Source organism: Macrosteles quadrilineatus, unplaced genomic scaffold, assembly GCF_028750875.1.
Source record: "Macrosteles quadrilineatus isolate MER2022 unplaced genomic scaffold, UCM_ALF_1.0 Scaffold_4__1_contigs__length_99947679, whole genome shotgun sequence".
Taxonomy (NCBI): Eukaryota; Metazoa; Arthropoda; class Insecta; order Hemiptera; family Cicadellidae; genus Macrosteles; species Macrosteles quadrilineatus.
Window position 1 is genome coordinate 90,246,060 of NW_026542597.1, and position 21,858 is coordinate 90,267,917.

At 35.7% G+C, this 21,858-nt stretch overlaps 2 protein-coding genes across 4 annotated transcripts; both read left to right on the top strand.

Moving 5' to 3' along the window:
- Positions 1-704: 704 nt before the first annotated feature.
- On the top strand, positions 705-2,009 carry LOC128993134 (uncharacterized protein MAL13P1.304-like). Its single transcript, XM_054416892.1, has one exon. It carries the CDS (start codon positions 705-707, stop codon positions 2,007-2,009), a length of 1,305 nt encoding a protein of 434 aa, XP_054272867.1.
- An 832-nt stretch (positions 2,010-2,841) lies between these two features.
- On the top strand, positions 2,842-21,130 carry LOC128993273 (Golgi integral membrane protein 4-like). 3 transcript variants are annotated; one of them, XM_054417061.1, is made up of 12 exons: positions 2,842-3,400; positions 5,873-6,051; positions 9,003-9,161; positions 11,900-12,046; positions 13,403-13,483; positions 14,210-14,314; positions 14,604-14,654; positions 14,857-15,087; positions 15,805-15,956; positions 16,128-16,213; positions 17,367-17,449; positions 21,004-21,130. In XM_054417061.1, the coding sequence occupies exons 1-12, from the start codon at positions 3,220-3,222 to the stop codon at positions 21,052-21,054; spliced, it is 1,506 nt and encodes a 501-aa protein (XP_054273036.1). In that variant the 5' UTR covers positions 2,842-3,219; the 3' UTR covers positions 21,055-21,130. The 3 variants fall into 3 exon arrangements, with proteins under 3 accessions (XP_054273036.1, XP_054273037.1, XP_054273038.1); XM_054417062.1 differs by lacking the exon at positions 17,367-17,449 and adding an exon at positions 18,480-18,551; XM_054417063.1 differs by lacking the exon at positions 17,367-17,449.
- Positions 21,131-21,858: the final 728 nt, after the last annotated feature.

Here is a 21,858-nt window from a genome sequence, read left to right on the forward strand (position 1 = left end):
CACATCCTGTCCTCAGTGAAGTCTTAACGCAGTGCATTAATGTGTTATAGTGGCGTCATTAAGGTTGAAGGCGTTTTAAACCTAAGATAATGTTTTGAGGACGTTATGAAATACATATACTTAAATTTTTGGTGATGTAAATTTTAGGTGATATTCTAAACCAACTATAGTTTCCATTCATTAAAATTTTCATAAATTACTTTAACTGTAATCGTCAATATTGCCCAACCGTACCCATAAAGTGTTATTACTGTTATTGTTTAACAATCTTTTAAATGTGCATTCGTGATAGTAATTTTAAAATGTGTAATACAGATCTACATCTAGATTTGCAACTTCAAACTGATTTGGTTATACTCAAATGAGATGAATATCAATCTCCTTGTACTTTTAGGGCAAACATTTCTGATGGCTGAAGAGGACATGGCCCTAGAACAGCCTCAGTCCTATGGGGTTTCGGGTTTCGGACTTGAAAATCACGAAACAAGACAATATCTGCATAAACTAAATCTAAATCTTATTTTAACTCGAAATAACAGACAACATAACGGAACATAAATACACAATAAGGACTTTACCCCAGCTGAGTTTATTTACAATTTAATTTTAGGTTATATCTTTTCAATCACACTTCCAGAAACTAACATGTCGTAAATTATAGTCTAAATTAGTCATAAATCTGCTAAATTTTAGTAATTTTCACCATGACCGACGTTACAGAGCCATTACCAACCATAACTAAAGAGGGAGATATCGCCGAGGGCTTGGAAAAACATCAAGAGGTCAAAAAGTCAAGCATCCAAAGTGATAATTTAAAAATTATAAGTGATAAACAATCAACGGATCCGGGCAAGAGCGAAAAGGATGTCCAAGGGGCCGATACTGAAATTAAATCTAGTTTACGAGACAGTCAAAATGTTGAAAACAATAAGGATGACATCACTGAAGGCTTGGAAAAACATAAAGTGGTCAAGAAGTCAAGCGTACTGGAAAGTGACAATTTAATTATTAGTGATAAAAAATCAACGGATCCGAACATTAAGAGCGAAAAGGATGTCCAAGGGGCTGATACTGAAATTAAATCTAGTTTACGAGACAGTCAAAATGTTGAAAAGAATAAGGACGACATCACTGAAGGCTTGGAAAAACAAAAATTGGTCGAGAATTCAAGCGTCCTAGAAAGTGACAATTTAATTATTAGTGATAACAAATCAACGGATCCGAACATTAAGAGCGAAAAGGATGTCCAAGGGGCCGATACTGAAATTAAATCTAGTTTACGAGACAGTCAAAATGTTGAAAACAATAAGGATGACATCACTGAGGGCTTGGAAAAAAATGAAGTGGTCAAGAAGTCAAGCGTCCTGAAAAATGACAATAGTGATAACAAATCAACGGATCCGGGCATTAAGAGCGAAAAGGATGTCCAAGGGGCTGATACTGAAATTAAATCTAGTTTACGAGACAGTCAAAATGTTGAAAACAATAAGGATCAAAGTAATAATAGTAGTCAACTAGTTGAACCTGTTACAGAACCGGAATCTCTTAATTTAAATTCGACAAATAATGTAAAGGGAGAAGAACATTTTGAGACCCAAAATGTCGAAGAAGTGGAGGCAAAAAACCCCTCGGGAGTTGTTAAGAAAGACAGTGAAACAGTACAATATCCCCCATTTCCTGAGCAAGAAATTGCTACTCCTGATGTAAACCCACAACCAGTTACTACAAATTTTCCAGGGCAGGTTCATGGAGGGTTTAAAAGCAATAGAGATGTAAAGCGGCCATCAATAACACCAGATCCCATCTTGGCAAGATCTGGGGCATCCGCGACTCCTCAACAACAACCATTAATGCATGCAGTGTTTGGCCTTTTAGCATTTACGATCCTCATGAGATTCTTCATGTCCAGCTCCAAGTTCTTTTTCGTTATTGCTTATGCCGCTCTTGTAGCGTTGGTTGTCATGGGACACTTAGGACAAGGACCGTTTGTCCAACGTCGAAGGCGTTAGACGATGTAAAAATGATTACACGTCTTTTTTGAATAGAAAATTGTTTACATGAAAACCAAGCATGTATAATGCGGTGTCATTCCCAGCTTCGTTTTTGTATTGACAATAGATTAAAAATGTATACAGGACAATGACTTATATTTTGGAATTTTTTGTTATTGAACATCCTATGTAGTTAACTGTCTTATGGAAACGGAAACTACTATACTATCAAACCTCTCGGGGCTATGCTCACAAAATCTACATTTAAAGTTGAATGTTTTATCTGGTACAAAATAAAATTTAAAATAACATTACGGATATTATAATTTGAAAATAAAGTGTATTTTTAAATAATCTTTGCATAGATGTATCTTAGCAAATGTATAAATACGTTTTTTTGGGGAAATAATTAACTTTGGACCCTGAAAGTAGACTTCTTATCAGATTTTGCATCTGGGTAGGAGAGCTTTTAGCTTTAGCAGTATCTATAGTCGATGATTATATAATAAATATATGTGAATACACGGACATGTGTTTTATCTATGATATTATGTATAATTTTTATGAATAACTATTATGTATAACACTGCATATAGTATGGTCGAAAAACCTCATTACCATAAAATATAAAGTTGGCTAACACGTATATTCGAGTCAGACAGTTCGAGCTGTCAGTAAATCGGCCAATCAGAAAAAAGTGCTGACGATTTTGAGAGGAACAAGAACAAGTAAAAAGTGAAAGGAAGACTAGATCAGGGATCTGATCTGACTGGACTGAGTGGAGTGTCAAAATAGAAGAAAACAGAAAACATCCACAAATAATAAATTGTGTTATTGAATGCAAGCAAACTATCATCAGTAGTTAGTTGTGAGTTGTGAAAGTTACCGTATTTGAAAGAACCCTAAGTGTTGTAATAAATTCCTTACATTTAAGTTTTATTTTCGGCTGAACTTTGTGAGTTTAATATTCAACTAGGTAAAACTAACCTAATCCTTGCTAAACATTTCTTAGGAAGGAATTAATAATCCACCTTAAATGTATTCAACAATTCCTAATAGGCCTTGATTTTGACAGTGACTGAACGAAATAAGTTTGCACAAATATTTTTACTGAGCAGAAAGTTGTTGACAATTGGTTTATTAAGCCTACAGTCTAAGGGATGTTCAGTTTTTATCTTTCATTCTAGCCTATTGAAACGAACTTGTGTAGTGTAATAAGCACATCAAGATGAGCTCTGCACGTTTAGTTCGAAGCACAAAAAGTAGACTTTTTATTTATATATGTGGCGTGTTTGCATTCGGCATAGTTGTCTATTTGTTCCATGGAAGTCAGTTGCAGTTGGATGACAATCGTAAAGCACTTGCTGCTTGCAACCAGCAGACAGAATCGCTATCAGCACAACTACAAGGTATGATTACAGATGTAAGGTGGATTCAGGCAGAAGTAAGCTAGAATTACCTTTGATTTATGTCATAAATTCTGTGAATAACTTCAGGTAGTGGAGTAGGGTAATGTAGGCCTAACACAAGGCTATTAAAAAGAAAAAGAGGTTGCCTCAGTCGCGCGTATGACGTCACCCGCCGACCCGGACGGTGCTGCTTTTAATTCACACAGCTGTCACCTGTCAAGTACTTTGTTATTGTTGTTTGTTTTTCATTTATTTATTTGTAAACAGATCTGGGTCGGCGGGTGACGTCATACGCGTGACTGAGGCAACCTCTTTTTCTTTTTAATAGCCTTGGGCCTAACATAGGCTACTTGCCAAACAAGTTTTGGGCAGAACTTTGATAGGCCTACAACTTTACTAGCCTAGTTAAATCGCTCGTTGTAATCTATAAATGAAACGCAGAGGATACGCTTCCGGTAACCGGACGTCGATTAGGTGTCTGGCAGCTACTGCCATAATCTAACCTAACCAACCAAACTTGCTGATAATGAAAAAATCAAATGAAGGTTAAATTCTGACCATAAAAAAAAGTTATAAATGCCAAAAAATCTAACAAAAGATGTAGGCCTACAGTTAAGAAGAAATGGTACCTATTCAAAACAAAATCTTTGACAAAAAGTTTAAGTTAGGCTACTGATGGGATTCAAACCAGGGACCTCTTGCAAATCAGCCGAGCACTCTATCCACTACACCACGAACAACCAATAGCTGTACACACGGCCGCCTTTAACTGCAGGCCGCGGCCTTCGAACTGGCAATGTCGCGAGTGGTGTTGTAACAACTGTTTTGTTTGGAAGCAGCTAAATGGTATTTGTGTATTTACGAAAGATTTGTTACTGGACTATGACAATATTGACTCCGCTTAAAAATGTAGGCCTACAGATATAGATTTTAATTCCGGTTGTTTCGGTTTTCAATTCTGTATGTTTTATTTTCAATATTTTAATAAATTTATATTCATAAATATAAATTTAAATCAAAATGAAGTGCGAATTAATGAGCTGATGTCACCTGTCTTCCATGTTATCTTACGGGACGTCTGTCACTGAACAACACCACTTGCGATGTTGCCAATTCTACCAGGCCGCGGCCTGTAGTTAAAGGTGCTGTACATCGTATCGTTGTGGTAATGGCGTTCCGGGCCCCCACAACCTGGTGACGTCACTGCCAGACGCCTAATCCACGCCCAGTTACCGGACGTGTATCCTCTGTGTAAATGAAAACATTAAATCAGGCGTATGATTATCGCAAGTGGAGATGTCATAGGTTGATACAATAGAAAATGCCAATAGTATTTAGTTCATTATCCTACTAATATTATAAATGAGAAAGTTTGGATGTATGGATGTATGGATGTATGGATGTATGTTTGTGACAAGTGAACGCGAAAAATACTGGTCGGATTGTGCTGAAATTTGGCATGATGATAGCTCACATTCCCGATTAACATATAGGCATATTCTTATTTCAAAAATCCTTTCGGGCTCCGCCCCAGTGGCTCTGGAGTTTCCCATGTTAACCTTATGAGAAATGAAATTATTGAATCTTAACAGCTGTTTCAATTAAACAAGTTGGTTCTGTTCTGTGATGTTCAATAGCATTAAAGTTACAAAAATTACCAACAGGGTGCAGCACTATTATTTCTTTTACATTTATGACAACAGCTAATTTGCAACCAAAAGGTGAGTGAGCGTAGCGAACGAACTTCAACCTGGAGGCGAGTTAGCGTAGCGAACGAGCTAACCTGAAGGCAAGTGAGCGCAGCGAACGAGCTCCAACCTAAAGGTGAGTGAGCGTAGCGAACGAGCTCCAACCTAAAGGTGAATGAGCGTAGCGAACAAACTTAAACCAGGACGTGATTGAGCCATGCGAACGAGATAATCTTGAAAATTAAGAAGTTTAACGGGGCAAAGCCCGCGGGTTACAGCTAGTTATTTATAAACTTGATGGATTGGCTATAACATTTGTGCCAAGCTTTGACATCAATTATATTACTGGAGAAAAAAATCCATGAGGAAAGAATACTGTTGCCCACATTAAAAAGAGTAATTGGAATAGCTGTACAGAAGTGTTGTGTATTGCGTATTTTAATCCAAATAATGAGTGAAGGATGAGTGTAGAATGTTGTGAGATGATCTGTAAGATCACCTGTTTCATCAGCCAAGTTCATTTATTAAAGCCCAAAAATCAGGATCAGCTGGGTCCAGTTTCAAACCATCAAAAGCTACTGGCATTTCTCAGGATTGAACAAAGCATTCAAACATTAAAAAACTTAGATAATTCAATTGATGATTCAATAATGCAATTGAAAAAATATAGTGTTATATACAGTATGAGGAAAGCTAAAAAGCAATTGCTTATTGTACGGATAAATAGATTTTTAATAACTGTTCGCAAAATATGATTCTATTGTTCTTAATTTTGTTTTTCCAGTCATTTTTGAATATAAATTAAGGCTAGAAAAGTCTTTACAAAAGGAAAAAACTGAACACAAACAGACAAAAGAAGAATGTCAAAGTAGAGCAAAACAAGAGAAAGAAGAAAGAGAAAGAGACTTGGTAGAGGCAGCAAACAAATACAGCGCACTTCAGCAAAGCACAAAACTCTTGCAGGTTTGATTGAATCTTAATAATATACATAGGTACATTTAATTCTAATGAGAAAACTGCTTGAATCTTAATTTCATCCACAATCTATGTAGGTCATATCTACTTTATATCTATGAAACCTTGAGTTCGTAAATGTAAACCATTCAAATTATTTGAACAATCCGTTGGACCCCATGGACTCCCCTCCATTATTTTTTGTTTTAGTTATGCCAGTAAATAGCATACTTCCACGGTTTATTCTATGGTGCTGTGTCCTGGTCAAAGAACTAAACTTAAGGTGTAAGCTGCCTAAGCTGGACGATTAAATTCACACTACAGCTAAAATCTCTTTAAACACATTGGAAGGCACGTGCCTTTCCTAGCTAAGTGATGTCACTCCCCTAAACAAAGCCCAAGATCTCTTTAGTAACACGAGCGACACAACAGTGGGGGCCCCTTTAGTCCACGTAGTACTATATCACCATTTACTATGGACTGAAAAAATACAGCATTTGCACCGCCGCACAATGGTTGGGTGGCGACTGTGTAGATACTTTTTGTCGCTAAGTGAGTCATCCGCAGCCTTAGACCGCTCAACCATGATCGGACCTGACAGCTAACTGTACTAACACTGGTCAACCAAAAGCCCAAACAAAGTGGTTCTAAATCACATCCCGGTTGTAGCTGTCTTCTTTGAGGTTTTTACTTGAAATTATAGTTTTGCAAATAGTTGTTAAGTTACTCTTACGTCTATTATAGGTCTATGAGCCTTTGGAGTTCATGTGAGGAAACTACCTACCTTACTTTAAACTGAACTAGAGAACCCGTGCGGCTCAATGAGCCGCATAGTATGAAACATAACGCCGAGGTAAACGTTTAATGCTTAAATTCGAGTAATTCTAGTTAAATCTTCGAGTTGTTTAAACACTTGTTAGAAACTAATTTTAAATATCTCTATTTGTGTCGTCAAGGTTCACCTACATTATTTCTGCTCTCAGTTTTAACTGATAACTTATAATGAATGCTAAACGATCTACTTCAATTCGAGCTAACATGTTGCAACAAAGTTTTTCCAGCAATGAGAATTTAAGAAAACTGTTGCCTAGACATCCCCCTAATCAAACGATTTTTCTCCGTAGAGAATCCTGAAAAGTGGAGTGATATCAACAATTTAATGTGCTCCATTTTTTACCCACAAACTCTGGGTTATCAACTGGAAAGCCATAATCTGCTTTGAATAGGCTAAAGCAGCAACACCATGAAATAGGTTGGATAACTCTTGTAGCTATAAGATTTGGATAGCAATTTTCATTTTCTATTTTTGAACAGTGTATATTATTTGCCTCTCCTGAATCATAAAAATAAACTTGACTGTAACCAATCGATCGTTGAATACATAAACTCCTTCACTTATGTATAATATTACCACTAAAATTCAGTCAAAAAACTTTGTATACGTTTGTCCGAGGAACTGGCAACATAACCTAGAAGTAAAAAATGGTTTACCTATGTAAAAAAAACGTCAGTTTTTCTTATCAGACGGGGTAACGTAGGCTAGTGGAACCTCGATAACAAGACCCTCGATAACAAATCACTCTTGATAACAAGTGTCATTTTTAAATCCCCTAGGATTTATTTTACCCCTAATCACATGTTATTGCAAACCTCGATAAGAAGACAACCTTGAGTCTAGTATTCGTGATAACAATTCTTATTTTATAATCCCCATGAGAGTCTTGTTATCAAGGTTCTACTGTACTTTAATTTGTTAGTACTGGTACATGTGCAAGATAAACAATTTATGTACAGCTTTAAAACATTATAAATTGTATCTGGACACAAACATGTTTAACTCAGTTAACTAATCTTTAGTCATGTTCTCACAGCCCAGTTATATCCTCTTGTTTATCAAATGTTTGTTTTCCAGCTGTATTGCCATTAGGTGTAGTTGAGAAGTGATACTGATCTTTATTTTGACAATGTTATGTTTTGACACTGGAACATAGTATCGTCGCTAGATTCCTTTAATACAAAACAACATGTTCTAGAAGTATCTGTTCTATGATTGTGTGCCCTTGAGTGTTTATGTAGGCTACGTCTGTATTTATATTATGTTGCACAAGTGTATGATGCGTCATCTACGTCCAAGTATGAAGATAAATTAATTGTATTCCTACGCTGTTGTTGTGAAACGTTCTTGGAAACCCGAATTTAAATCCCGACCAAAGCAGCTGCTGTATTATGTCGTAATTATTTTAGAGAGTAAAATAAAGAGAACGAGAGTACGCCCCGTGGTCGAAAAATCGACCAAAAGTATGTTTTGTGCAAACTTCTCTATTTTCACCCCACACTGTAAATAAAACATGTGATTGAAATGTCTTCCATTTGTTTTGATTTTCTGTTTATATTTTGTTGTTATTTTGTCATCACCATAGCAACCCATATGACCCATGTTAATTTTTTAAAATTTCAAATTCATTTTTTGTGCTTATTTTTGAGCCTATTTTAATTTATAAAGGGATTCTGCACACCTACAGGAAAATAGCTTTCTAACGGTATGCGTAGATTTTCCCTACGATACACACGAGCTGAGAAAAAAGGTTTTAAAGAAACATGCTTGCCTATTAATATATAGATAGATATTCATTTAATTCACACATAACTGAACAAAAGTTGTAATTATTAGTGTGTTGAATATAAGGATTATAGATAGAGTATGGATTATGGATTTTTATGTCCTAGGGCGCTAATCACAATCCCGGAATCGTTTTTCACATACTTCAGGCTAGACCTCGGGGTTGCGTCATTATCACTTAGATAAAATCCATTGGTGATTTGGCGGGATTTGAACCCGGTACCTCAGGAACTGAAGTCTCTTGCTCTAACCACTAGACCAGCTCACTCCGCATAGATTAAGGATAGAGCATAGAGAAGGGGACTTATGGGTGATTTAAAATTATGTTTAACGTTTCTAGAGTAAACAAAAAGACTTGGAAGATGACAACAACAATCTCAGGCAGAAGAATCTCAAATTGTTGGAGGATCTGGAGCTCCAAAAGAAACAGTACAACGCTAAGTTGAATGAGGAACAACAGTTGCGAGCCAGCAAAGAAAAGGCAATTGAAAATTTGAAGGTAAGAGCACAAGTTGTGCTGTATTTTCATATTTACATCTATTCTATCTTCTATCTTACTTAATTATAGTTACTACCGTCACGATAAGGCTGCTCCATTATTGGAAGCGGAACTTCTTTAGACTCTAGAGTCTGAGCGGGTCTACCGAGTCTGACTTAAACTAACACATGTTTCACCTTTTCCCTTCTACACTGGGGCCAGTTGTAATGCTGGGAAGGAGGGTCGAGCTTAGATTGATCTGACAAGAATCAAACGAGTTTGTTTTTTTCTCTCAGTCAGTCCCAGTTGCATGTTGAAAATCACAGTTAACATTCCTCGTTGACAGCTGTAACTATTCTGAGACTGAGACTAGCTGTAGTGTAGGAGCGCCGGGTCTGTTTTGTTGAGGTCTCTTTTGGTCCAGTCTGTTTTGGTTGGGTCTGTTCTGGTCGGGTTGGCTGGCCAGGAAAATCTGCTTCCAATGTAGAAACAGCCAGAACTCTTGTGGTACAATTGTAAGAGATACTCTACCAAACTACGGTACGAGCATAATCAAAGTTCTTGGTATAGAAAGGTTGTGGAATACATTCAAAGGTAGCTAACAGTCCAACCTCGGGATAACGAATCTGAAGGGACCGAACGGAATATTTGTTTTATCGAGGATTTTCTTAAAACAAGATTTGTTATATTGAGGTTAGGTTTGCAGGAATTTTGCTAAGTCAAGGTTTAGAAGGTCTCCGACATCAGTCCTCGGCGAATGAAATCAGTTGTGATGCGCGCACAGCAGAATGTGGAGATGTGAAAAACTGTGCAGACAAATGTTGCGCGTTGACACAAAGTTTTCAGACCTGATGACTGGACGTAGCAGCTATGCGAATTTAGCACTGTTTTTGTGTTTTCCTGACATAAGAGTATTAAGATGGTTTGATCATTTTGACTATTTTTCTTGCTATATGTTCTTGCTCCATCCCCAGTAGCTATAAATCATGAGTGTTGTCTTGCTGTAAGTAATAAGACGCATGTTTCCTTACAATAAAAAGTTCTATTCAAAGTAAATGCATAAAACAATAATAAGAAGCTTGATTAGTTTATAAACAAAAATGAAACACTTACACAGTGTAATGGTTGCTGATTGCTATAATATAACGTATGTTAGGAGTCGCCAAGTTTCATAATTATGTGTCTTCAAAGTCAAATTCTTTCCTCTTAAAAAAAAACATCTACATAATATTTGAATTTGTTACATGGGAACAGATTAAGTATGTTCAGAATTTTAATCATCCCCAAAAGAGTTTTATTGTTTACATTATCTTAGATCTTTGTTTCATCTAAAAACAAAATTGACTAATGAAGCAGAAATCCGTTCTTAAAGCCCCCCATACACGGGCGAGCATGTTCGCGAGCATGCTCGTGACGGTGTTGGCGACGAACATGCTCGCCCGTGTGTGGGATCCCTCGCGGCGAGCATGTTGGGCTCGGCGCTGAGCTCGTCGGACTTGGCGAGCCCGAACACGAACATGCTCGCCCGTCTGTGAGGACGACCAATATGTTCGATAGCATGTTCGTCGCTCCAACTTGGGTAGAGATAGGCTAAATGATTCCATCGATGTAGTCGCTACTATGATTCCAGTTACACTCGTTGACTCATTACAAGTAACCGTTCCGGTTCCAAACGATTACTTCGTTACCGCCATTACAAAGTAGCCGCAATAGACAGATTGCACTTGTAATCATCATGGTGCTCAATACTCTGATGTATTCCAGTTACAGTAATAGATTTAGAATCAATGTTTACAGAAGCTAAATAAATATTTATTTTTGTTTTGTAACGCAGTAAATACAAATTTAAATGAGTTTCCAAAATAGAGTGTTAATTCATCAATTACAATATGTATATTACTACACAAATGTGTACAATCAATTCTGTAGTAATTTGTCACAATTAAATAATTCTAAGAAAGGCTAGAATAAGCAAAACTACGAGAAATGTTATTGCACAACTATGGAATTTTAAGCAACATTATTTTCAAACCATGACAGATGAATTTAATCCGATAACTTAAGGCCTGGCACAAACAGTATATTTTTAGATCGGCCGATTACAAAATCGGCTAAAAATAAATCGCCCCTGATTTATGTCTAAGAAATACCGTAATGCGTATGTTGCAACAAAAAACTAAATGCTGTAATTGCAGCAAAAAAGCAGGAGTAGGCTAAATAGGCCTACACACAACTTGACTGTCACAGAGCACAAGAGAAGCAAGAATAGGCCTAGGAACCGCTACCGAGCGACGAGCATGTTCGCGAACATGTTCGCGAGCATGCTCGTCCGTCTGTTGCCAACGCCGAGCATGTTCGCGAACATGTTCGCCAACATGCTCGCGAACATGCTCGTCCGTGTATGGGGGGCTTTAGGTTAACAAAACGTAGGTCTAGGCTACACATAATTCTCCAAATAGAATTAGTTGTGTAAAATAACAATTCATGAATCTGTGAAATGGTTAATGTTATTTATGTTGAAAAAAGTTGAGTTTGTTATTGTTCAGGGAAATGTTAAATTAATATATCTCTAAAAATGTTTCTAGCAAATATTAACTTATTGTAGGCTATAACAGCAACAATTTAGTATCTTTGTATAATAGATTACTCAATTGGATTGCATTTATTCATAATTACAAAAACTGATGAAAAGATTGTTTTTATGAGTTCAAAGTTGTTTGAATATAATAGGTTACTGAAAGTTCTTGATTTTTTTCCAGACCAGAAATCTAGAACTAGAAGTGAAGTACAATAAATTGTTGGACGAATTTGATCAAATGAAGAAGGACAAATCACCGGATTGGAACAGGATTTCCACTCTGGAAAAGGCCAAAGTTCAGCTTGAGAGAGAGTTGGAGGCTGCAAAGGTGAGTCACTAACAGCTGTTTATGCAATCATCTGTCTCTTCATCAGCTGATCTTGTGTCATTGATTAGATCAGCTGTTTAAACCTTGGCATGTTTGCCTTGATTATTGGATTGTTGTTGAATACTTTGTGTGATTAAGTGATGCTGAATTAATAAAGATGTTTATATTCCATTCTACGATTTAGTTTAGGCCTATATTGTGTTGTCATTATAAATGATTAGCCTAATTGTTTTTTGTAAACAGTAAAAAATGTAAACGGTTACTTTCTATTTAAATTTAATCTGAAAAAAAGTTTAATTGGTTGAAATACTTTGTTTTTTAATTTCCCAAACCTAGTTAATGGGTTTGGGAGTCTAGTTGTGCCCTCAACATTTAAATTTGAGAGGAATGCCCCCGCCCCTGGTAAAATGTAGGTAAATCCTCAAAATGTTAAGGCCTTAAAACAGGGTCTATCTTGATATTTCAAGGGGATCCATCCCCCAATTCTCTCCCCCGAATGGGGCCGCCAATGTGGAAGTTGATGTCTAATGAGGCTCTTATGTTTTGTATTTTTAAAATGATCAAAGTTAAAATATACAGCTACTCCGTTTCTTGATTCCTTTAAAAGAAACGTTTAATGTCAGCGATGTTGATGAATTTGTACATTCTTAAGATACCTTATGACTTTAGATTTGTTACCGACTTCAGATTACGAGTTATTATAACACAATTATTTTCTATTTTGCAAACTTCCAGACTTCTTCTGCGAACATAAGATTCCAGTACTGAAATGTTTCCAAAACTTTTAAAATCCCTGTAAGAGATAAAAATAAAAATGGTACCAAAATTTGATTGAATTTGGGAAAATTTTGGGTTTTCATCATTTCTTTCTACATACTTAAATTTCACCCCTTAAAATGATGAATGAATGGATAAATATTATCTATATTTTAAAATACAATATAGCTTACTTAACATTTCAATATTATTCTGTACGCTAAATAGCTTAATTTGAATTGAAATTAATTTTACCAAACATAGTTTATTTCAAACCAAAGTGTTTTGTTATCATTCATTGTGTATTTGAATCCAGAATCGAAAAAAAGAATCAAAGGTAATGTTTAAATAGAAAATTTATATAATCAGTCCATAATTTGGTGAGTATCTAAGGGCAGACTACGAATTAATACCACCGACAGAGTCCGCATCCTGGTGCTGCCGCAGTACAGTTGGTTTTTGTTCTTGTTTCGCTTGTTTCGTTGCAAGCCTAAGGCCAAAACAGATGGGGAAATGAAAGTCAAAAAGGCTACCTACATCTTAAATAAAATGTTAAAGTGAGTAATCATTACATTTTTTAAATTCTATTATGCCCCGTAGAGCCAGCTGGAGAACTGCCAAGGAGGCGAGAAGCGAGTGAGTGTACCGGGAGACAACCAGTCGGGTGTGGAACCTTCTAAGGTAGGACCAAACCCTCAGAAACATTACTTACTTACATGATGGGGCGTCATAAATCTCAGTAGAATTTTGCCTCGTAGATTAGCCTCCTCTACTCTTCTCTATCCTCTGCCATCCGGATTTCTCCTCCGCGTTGGATCACATCTTGACTTGGTCATACCATCAATTTAGGCCTACCCAACGGACGTCTTCCTGTAGGTACGCACAAACGTCCTTCAGTCTTGTGCCATCCTGTCTCTAAAGTACATGACATAGGCTAAACTATACAACCTACTAACTCAGAAACATAAAAGCTAAAGTAATCTAGAAATGGAGTTAAACAGAAAACAATACTGTTGTAATCTGTAAATTCTCCGTACTGTGTCTATCACTTTTCATATGTGCAAAATTATCATTTGAATTTAGAGGTTGGGAAATAAACGTTTCTCTTATTTCGAACCTTCCATGTGCAATGTGTGTAAGGGCCTAAACTTAGATATGTCTAGCTAAACATTTTGGAATCACTTAATAACATTGAGGCCTATTAAAAGCAATAGGGTCTAAGCTATAGTATTAGACTAGTTAGTTGAAAGTACAAATCTGAAGTAGGTTGTTTATTAATTACAGCTAATAAAGTCCTACGCACAAACACTGAGTAGTAGTCTAAAATGTATTTGTTAAACTATTTTGATTGGATAATAGTATTAAAGACACAAACAATGATATCTTACGAGCGGATTCATGTTTCAGCTTATGTCTGTCAACAAGGTTGGCAACAACTCCACAACTCCCGTCATCAACCCTGAGGCCGTTATTGATCATGACGGGTCATCGCCTAAACCTTCACTCTCCAAGGTAACTTAATTTTATCATTTTGCTTCTTTGAATAAAATATATTTTTAGTGTGTTACCGTAACAATCTTTAAAAACCCTCCCACTTCTTTTTGAGCATTACATTATATGTGAAAGGTCCCTAATAGATCTCCACTTGTGTTTGGGTTGTTCCATTATGTTTCCATTCTAATTAGACCCTTTTGTCATCAAGTTGTGTGTGAAAGTTATTGGATTGTATTAATTTATTTAATATCGTCCAACATAAAAACAGAGATGTAAATAAATGGCCAAACTATTTGTGTTTTTACAGAGTACGAAATCCGTTTCTGCAGTTGGCGAAAGCAGTAAAAAACCAACTCAGGTATGTTAAAAATTATTGCATTGATTACCAGTCACTTACCAATTATTTTAGGATTTCCATTATTTGTGGTCCTGTTGACAAAATACTAATCTCTACGTATTGTTGTTGGGAAACTGATGGTAAGGAGTATTAGAGTGTGCTAATTAATACTTTTTTTGCATCAATTCTCAATTTATTTATAGCAAATCAATTACTGTCACAGGCGGTGGCTGCCCCAATACAGCAGCCGATGAAACAGGTGGACGCAGACGCTGAGATGAACCGTCAGATTCCGATGCCGCAGAACCTTGCAGCGCCACAACCTCAGTCTCCTGAGAACACAGTGATCAAACGGCCCGAGAGTCATCGGGAGGATGATAACAATGGTGGGGAGGTTGGCAATATCGCCGGACCTCTGAATCCTATACAGGAGCAGGCTGCACCTCCGTTACAGGTTAGTCTGGTGGTTAGGTTAGGTTGGCAAGGTTGGAGATGTTAGGCTAAGTTGGAGGTTAGGTTAGGTTGATTGTCAGGTTTGGATGAATCTGTGTAAAGTTAAAGGGTAGGTTGGGCCGGATGTTAGGTTAGAAGAAAGTTAAGGTTGGAAGTTAGGTTAGATCAGGAGTTAGGTTTAGTTGGGAGTTAAGTTAAGCTGGAGGTTAGGTTAAAAGTTAGGCTAGGTTAATTTGAAAGATAAATCTACTGAGTATGAAAAAAATATTTTGTTTAGTTTTCAGCTTGTCTTTGTATATTTGTGTATATACTTAAACTGTTCTAAAATTAATTAATTTCCTGAAACTTTTACTTCTGTTCTTAAAGGAGCAACAAAATTACATATCAAGGAACATATTTTGTTCTCAAGAATTTGTTCAACGTTGAACCTAGTTTTGTTTGGTTAATTTTCCCTCCTCAAGTATATCATGTCTGTGAGAATGTTAAGGTTTAATTTTCATAAACAAAATGTTATGGTCTGTAGTACGCTTTGGAAAAGCCTAAACCAACTCAACAGTATACAGTATTTAAAATATCTCGAAAGGAAATAAAACATTCACACCGACTGTTATTGACCTATTTATATCTGTATCGGAGATTTAAACAAATATTAATTCTCAATAGATTTGAAAAACATTTCAGTTGTCGGGTAAGACTTGATGCATTTTCTGTGGATCAGGGTGAAAGTAGAGGAGTGGCGGCGTTGGAAACAGCCAGAAACAAAGCCATGAATGCGATACCTTGGGAAGATGACGGACCTCAGAATTTGAGGGATGGAGCGCATGAAGAGGGAGAAGAAGAGGCTCCTTTACCTCATAATCAGTGGCGAGTGTGAGTAATTCTTGAGTTTCTAACAGTTCTTTTAAAATTGGTTAATCTTTGGTGTGGTATGAACAAGTGATGAATAGCAGAACACTAGATGGTTAATTTGAACGATTTCACTTTGGTGAAAAAACATGATTTTTAAGTGGGAAAATTAATTTAAGGTTGCAATTTTTACAGAGGAGATGAAGGAAACAAGGTGTTACCCAATCATATGAACCATGACTACCGAGAGGAATATGAAAGAGATCAGAACCAAGAAGAAGGTTAGTGTTATATTCAAACAACAGTATATTTCATCACTAGGGCCTAAAGTGACTCTTTTCCGACCCGAGCTCAAGTTTTGAAAATGGACTAGAGTTGAAAAGACACTTTTTGCCCGTGTGATGAACTATATTTTTTGGTCACATTGCACCATTATTTGAACAAACTATTTTACAAAACTACAATAGTTTTAATTTAAAGATAACCTCTCAAAACTTGTTTTCAATTAATTTTGCTAATGGAAACGATCATCTGTTTAGTAAGTGATTCAATCGTTTCGTCTACTACAATTAATTGTGTTGTTACAAACAACCGATACATACTTTTGATGCATGCAATTGTTTACAATCAAAATTTACAACTGAGTTGACAACAGCTGATTTTTACTCCCTATGGGCACTTTTCATCCCTAGAGAGTAAAATGTCACTTTAGACCTGCAACGTATGCATTAAAAACAGCCGTTTTTGCTGCATTAATTTATTAATTAATTTGTAATTAATTGTGGAGGATAGAGAATTTGGGTTTGGAATGCATTGAGGAAGAAAGTATGAATACACAATTAACGAGAAAAAGGGTTTTAGGCACACAAAAAGATCACATAGGCCTACTACACATAAGTTTACTTCTTCTTATTCATACTTCTAATCTTCTTTCTCATATGGTTCTTACTGTCTACAGAGGGAAAATATTTATGTAGGCCTACATGTGTGTGCTAACAACTGGATGGAATTTTTCCTATTTGAGTTAGTTGTGTATTTGTTCCTTCTTCTTCGTCAGTGTCAGTTTTAGGTAAGAATCTGTAAAAGGCTAAATTAAATTTCAAAACATATGTAGCCTATGCTTTGTACTTTACAGTAAATTATTGAAAATACAAACACTGTACGTTTTACACCAAGTAATGAACAAGACTTAGATACCATTAGGGTCAAGCTAATGAGATATGGCCTACTTCAAAAAACTAGTAAAACCAGCAATTTTTTTTTTGTAAATTTTGTTATGGTAACTAGCCAATACAATGTAAAAAAATCTAATTTAGGACAGATTTTTTTTATTGCAAAGTAGTTTTGAAACTTGGATATATATATTTTTCAAGCGTAGTGGATTGAAGTAACTTGTTGGAAGTTGTGTGGATGAGAGTATATGTGATTTGACAGATGAAGAAGGAGAACAGATGGATTACATCGGGCCGGACGCGGCGCTCAAACCACCTAAACCTCCCGTCAATAGGTTCCCTCAGGCAAGTCAGTCCGTACCTGTGCATGTCCACTAACCCCCCTCCCCTCTATACTCCCTAGAGGGTTGCGCAGAACTGGACGTTGGGCTGGTGGAGGTAGACATAAATTAATGGTGATTCCTACTGTTCCGTAGTGTGTAACTATTTACTGTAGAAGTATAGTCTTGTTAAGGATATTAAATGAAGATACAATGTTAGTCAAGGGAATAATAAAACCAAGTTTTAATACGTTTCAAGATTTAATATTTGAAATTAAGAAAGTACATAAAACATAAAAAGATCATAGTCTACATGATCAGAGCTATATCATAGACGAAGCACTCATGCTTCACGCAGGAGAAGTACTGTTTACTCTTCGTCTTCATGAGACTGGCCTAGGCCATAAACCCAAACTCTTTGCCTCTCTCTCTAATTAGCAACCTTTTAGATTTCCCGCAAGCTTCAGTAACTTTTTTACTCAAGTCATAATTTCCAAAATACTATTAAATTGTGATAAGTACATAAACGTTTGAGACCATCAATCCTAATCAAGAGGCTGAATTTTATTAAAAAATAAACAGTACAGAGTATGGGGTTGGCTTACCCTAACATTTTTTTACCTCTATACTGTTGTTCCTTAACCAAATGTACGCTTGTTTAGAATTGATATTCTTATCTTTTTATGTACATATACAATTTTTTGGAAAAATTTCTTTAGAAACTAGGATTTGGAATTAAGTTACTGCAGCTAACGGGAAAGCTTAACTAGTAGCTTTACCTTTACCAATTACGATAAGCCCAAATGGGATGTTTATATAGAAAGGTTTTAATGAATTTTACTCGCATAGTAATTAAAATTAAACCTTATCAGTCTAGTTCTGAGCAGCCACCTATGTACCCAGTCTTCTACGTTTATTTGAAAACTATCACCTGTCTTTTCTATACTCTTTTTCATGACCCAGCATCTACCCTGCAGATTGATTTTATTCTTTGTAGTTTTTTTTCTTCTCTGATTTATTATTTCTGTTTCCACTAATTTTTTGTTATTGTCAAGGTTTAGGAAACCCTGTCTTGAAACCAAAGCCAACTAAATTAACTCCCCTTGGTCTGGAAGTTCTAAACTAAGGTAACGGAGTATTTTTGGGTTTGTTCTATTTGTATTATGTATAATTTTTGCATGAAGGGCTTTCAATGGGATATTATGTGCATGATTTTTACTGTTTTTACTAACCGCATATAAAATATATTTGTGTAGCTTAGTGTAAACTTTTTTTACACTACATTTGCCAAATGTCATCAATCTGCTAGTGTGGCAATTAGTTTTGACTTCCCACAAAGTCATCTTCAGGCGTAAAGGATGCCAAAAGGAATGATCACTATGTAAGTACAGTACACTTCTTTGAAGTGATCATCCTTTTGAAATCCTTGACGCTTGAAGATAACTTCGTAGAATGTCAAAACTAGTTTGATACTGGCAACATTAGGATTACAACAAAGCAGGTATTTACACCAATTTAATATATTCATCGTACTCTGGAGGCTAACCTCAAACATAGGATATTGTTTTTCTACTGAAGATTAAAAAATGTATATTTAAGCATATAATTACCTCGGATAACCCAAGGGCTGTGGGTTGCGCTCAAAATTTTAATGAAACAAAGCCAAAAGAGAAACAACTAACTTTAGTGTTGCACCATTGAAAAAAAAATTAATTAATGTGATCACCACCTTGTGTAACTATAGGCCTACTGTTGTACTATTCTGTACAGTTTCATAACATTTAATTATTGTTTTTGGGTAAAACAGTTTTCATCATCTTGCTTTTAACTTCTCAAACCTGCTTTCTTTTAATAAAACCCATTACTTAATATCCCTTACCTTTTCCTTGCAATGCTTTATATTCTAACATATCTTCACATTTATTCATATTTTTTCGTACACTTCTAAATGCTAATCATATTCTAAAGGTGTGTTTAACCCTCCGAGTGTCCATAGTTTAGGCCTTAATGTCCACCTATTTTTGGCCCCTTTGCAAGGTTTTATTAAAACGGATCTGAGAAGCTTAAAACAATGTTAATTCTAATGTTCTATATACCATTTTGTTTGGAAAATCATGGGCTTCAATATTATATATAAAACATAAGGAACATTCTTTCAAAAAAAAAAATTTTAGGTAAAAAAAAAATATAATTTCGAAAATTTTCAACAAAAAAAATAAGTTCGCGCTCAATGAAATTGTATAAATTATAGGCCTATAAATATTTGAAAATAGCCACTTTGTTCTAAATTTAATGAGGATTACAAATATATAATCATATAGCGAGGTAAGTTATCAAATAAATAAGTTATGAGCGAAAAACGGATTTCAGTACATAGCGTTTAGCTAAGAATGCATAGCCTAACCATAGCTAGGAATCTGGCTGATAATTTACATCAATATCACTACCTACTTCTTCAGGATCATCAACCAGCACTTCAAAACCACTTAAATCTTCTTATAATGCACCACGTATATCACTACTTTTGATTTTTAACACTAAAACAATGATAAACGTAATAAAACACATCAGTCATCGGTCCGGGGGAACCTAGCTGTTTACAAATACACGCACGTCAGCTGTCTGCTACAATATTTTCGGAACTAAAATGAATAGCGCTTAGAGACAGACCTCTGGAGAAAGCTTAGAATATTACGGAAAGAACGATACCTAACTCGATCCAGTTCAATCCGATTCAGTCAGTCATAGAGCCTTCGCCGTAAACGATGTTTGTGCGTCTTAAAAGCGACGCGTGACCCTACACAAAGTGTGTTGTGCGTCGTTTTTATCACGCGTGACACTCGGAGGGTTAAAATTATGTCGTTATTCATAGTGTATCTTGTTTGTAGAATAATGTTATGAAAACTAAGATAAGACATTGACTTTGGATCCTGCAAATATACTGAACATTATATTGTAACTGAAGCCGGTTTTATTATGTTTTAGTCTAATTATACTAGGGTATACTGATGACAATTAAATATTTGCTCATTTAAGGTAAAGTTTACAGATATGTTTAGAGCATTTATTTATAAATCCATAATGTTTATTTGGTTAGCCAGTTTAATCAATAATAAAAAAAACATAACTTAAAATTGCATTTAGCTGATTGAAAAAGTGAAAAGGATGACAATTTTAAGATGTAAATTTTTGTGAACTGAACGTGAATGTTGTGAATTGGGTGGTCGCCCCAATAGAGAAGTAAGGTACAAAAACATTCAATGGTACACTTAAGTGGTGTCTAGTATCAGTGACTACAAAGCTTCAAATACAACACTGCTCATGTCCTTGCCGCTCTGGCTATTCCTTGCTCGTCACAAGTATATTACCCTAACAGGATATGCGTATAGTGCACAAGATATACAAAGCATACGGTCGTCCCATAAATAAATTTTCTCTGTATCTTACTTCTCTGTGCCCCTAGTGACAAGCATGCTGTCAAAAGTGACTCAATACTAACTTATCCTCTAGAGTCTAGAAAAACACAGAAATTTTCTCTTTCCATATCAAAATTTGACAAGTTGTTGGGCTTTTTTTCAGTTTAACCACAATGTTGGAGGCGGAGGAGGAATAATGTTAAACCCGAAGTGAAGAGGACGGAACATGTAATGGACATCTGTTAATGCCATAGTGTACATTTGTGAATAAAGGCTGTTTTTTAACTTTTTTTCATAGACGTAAAGATGTAAGTTGACCTGCATGGTAGGTATTTATTGTGGCGTGTTTGTAAATAGAACTACATAATAAGACTTCTTTCAGACTGTCTCTAAATGTTATGGTTTATAGTTTTTATAAATTTATTTGACATTTGTTACGCAATCTCCAGAATAGCTGGTCAAACATAATCATGACAATTTATAATAGTTTGATGCCATTAGTTGGAGTTTGCTGTGTTTTATGGTGTATTTTCCACACCTTTTAAGATCTTTATTTTGATAAAGCTATTTATTTTTTGCCTTGAAAACATTATACTAGTTTTAAAACCTCAGTATTTCTATTTAAAAGACATTTTTTAGATTCTCTTCTAGACTGTGTCTTTACTTCTTTGGGTGTCGCACAATTTTTTTTGTAAAATCAAAACCTTATAAGAGCCAATTATCAAAAAAGTGACTAGTATTAAACAGTTAGAATTGTTAATGCATGCCTGTTGCAACCCCCTTTAAAAATTCACCAAGTTTTTTTTTTAATTGTAGAATACAGAGGATAGCAGCTAGCTTACCTTGAAGAAGTGGGTAGGCCCATTTATATTATGTGCTCGTTGGGTAGGCCATAGAACACATTTTAAGCCATGGGGCCAGTGTAGACAAAGGCTACTTATCCTTTTATCCGTCTCTCTTATTCAGATGAAGGATGATTCGATAAGGTTTAACTAAGTAATAAATGATTTATCGATCA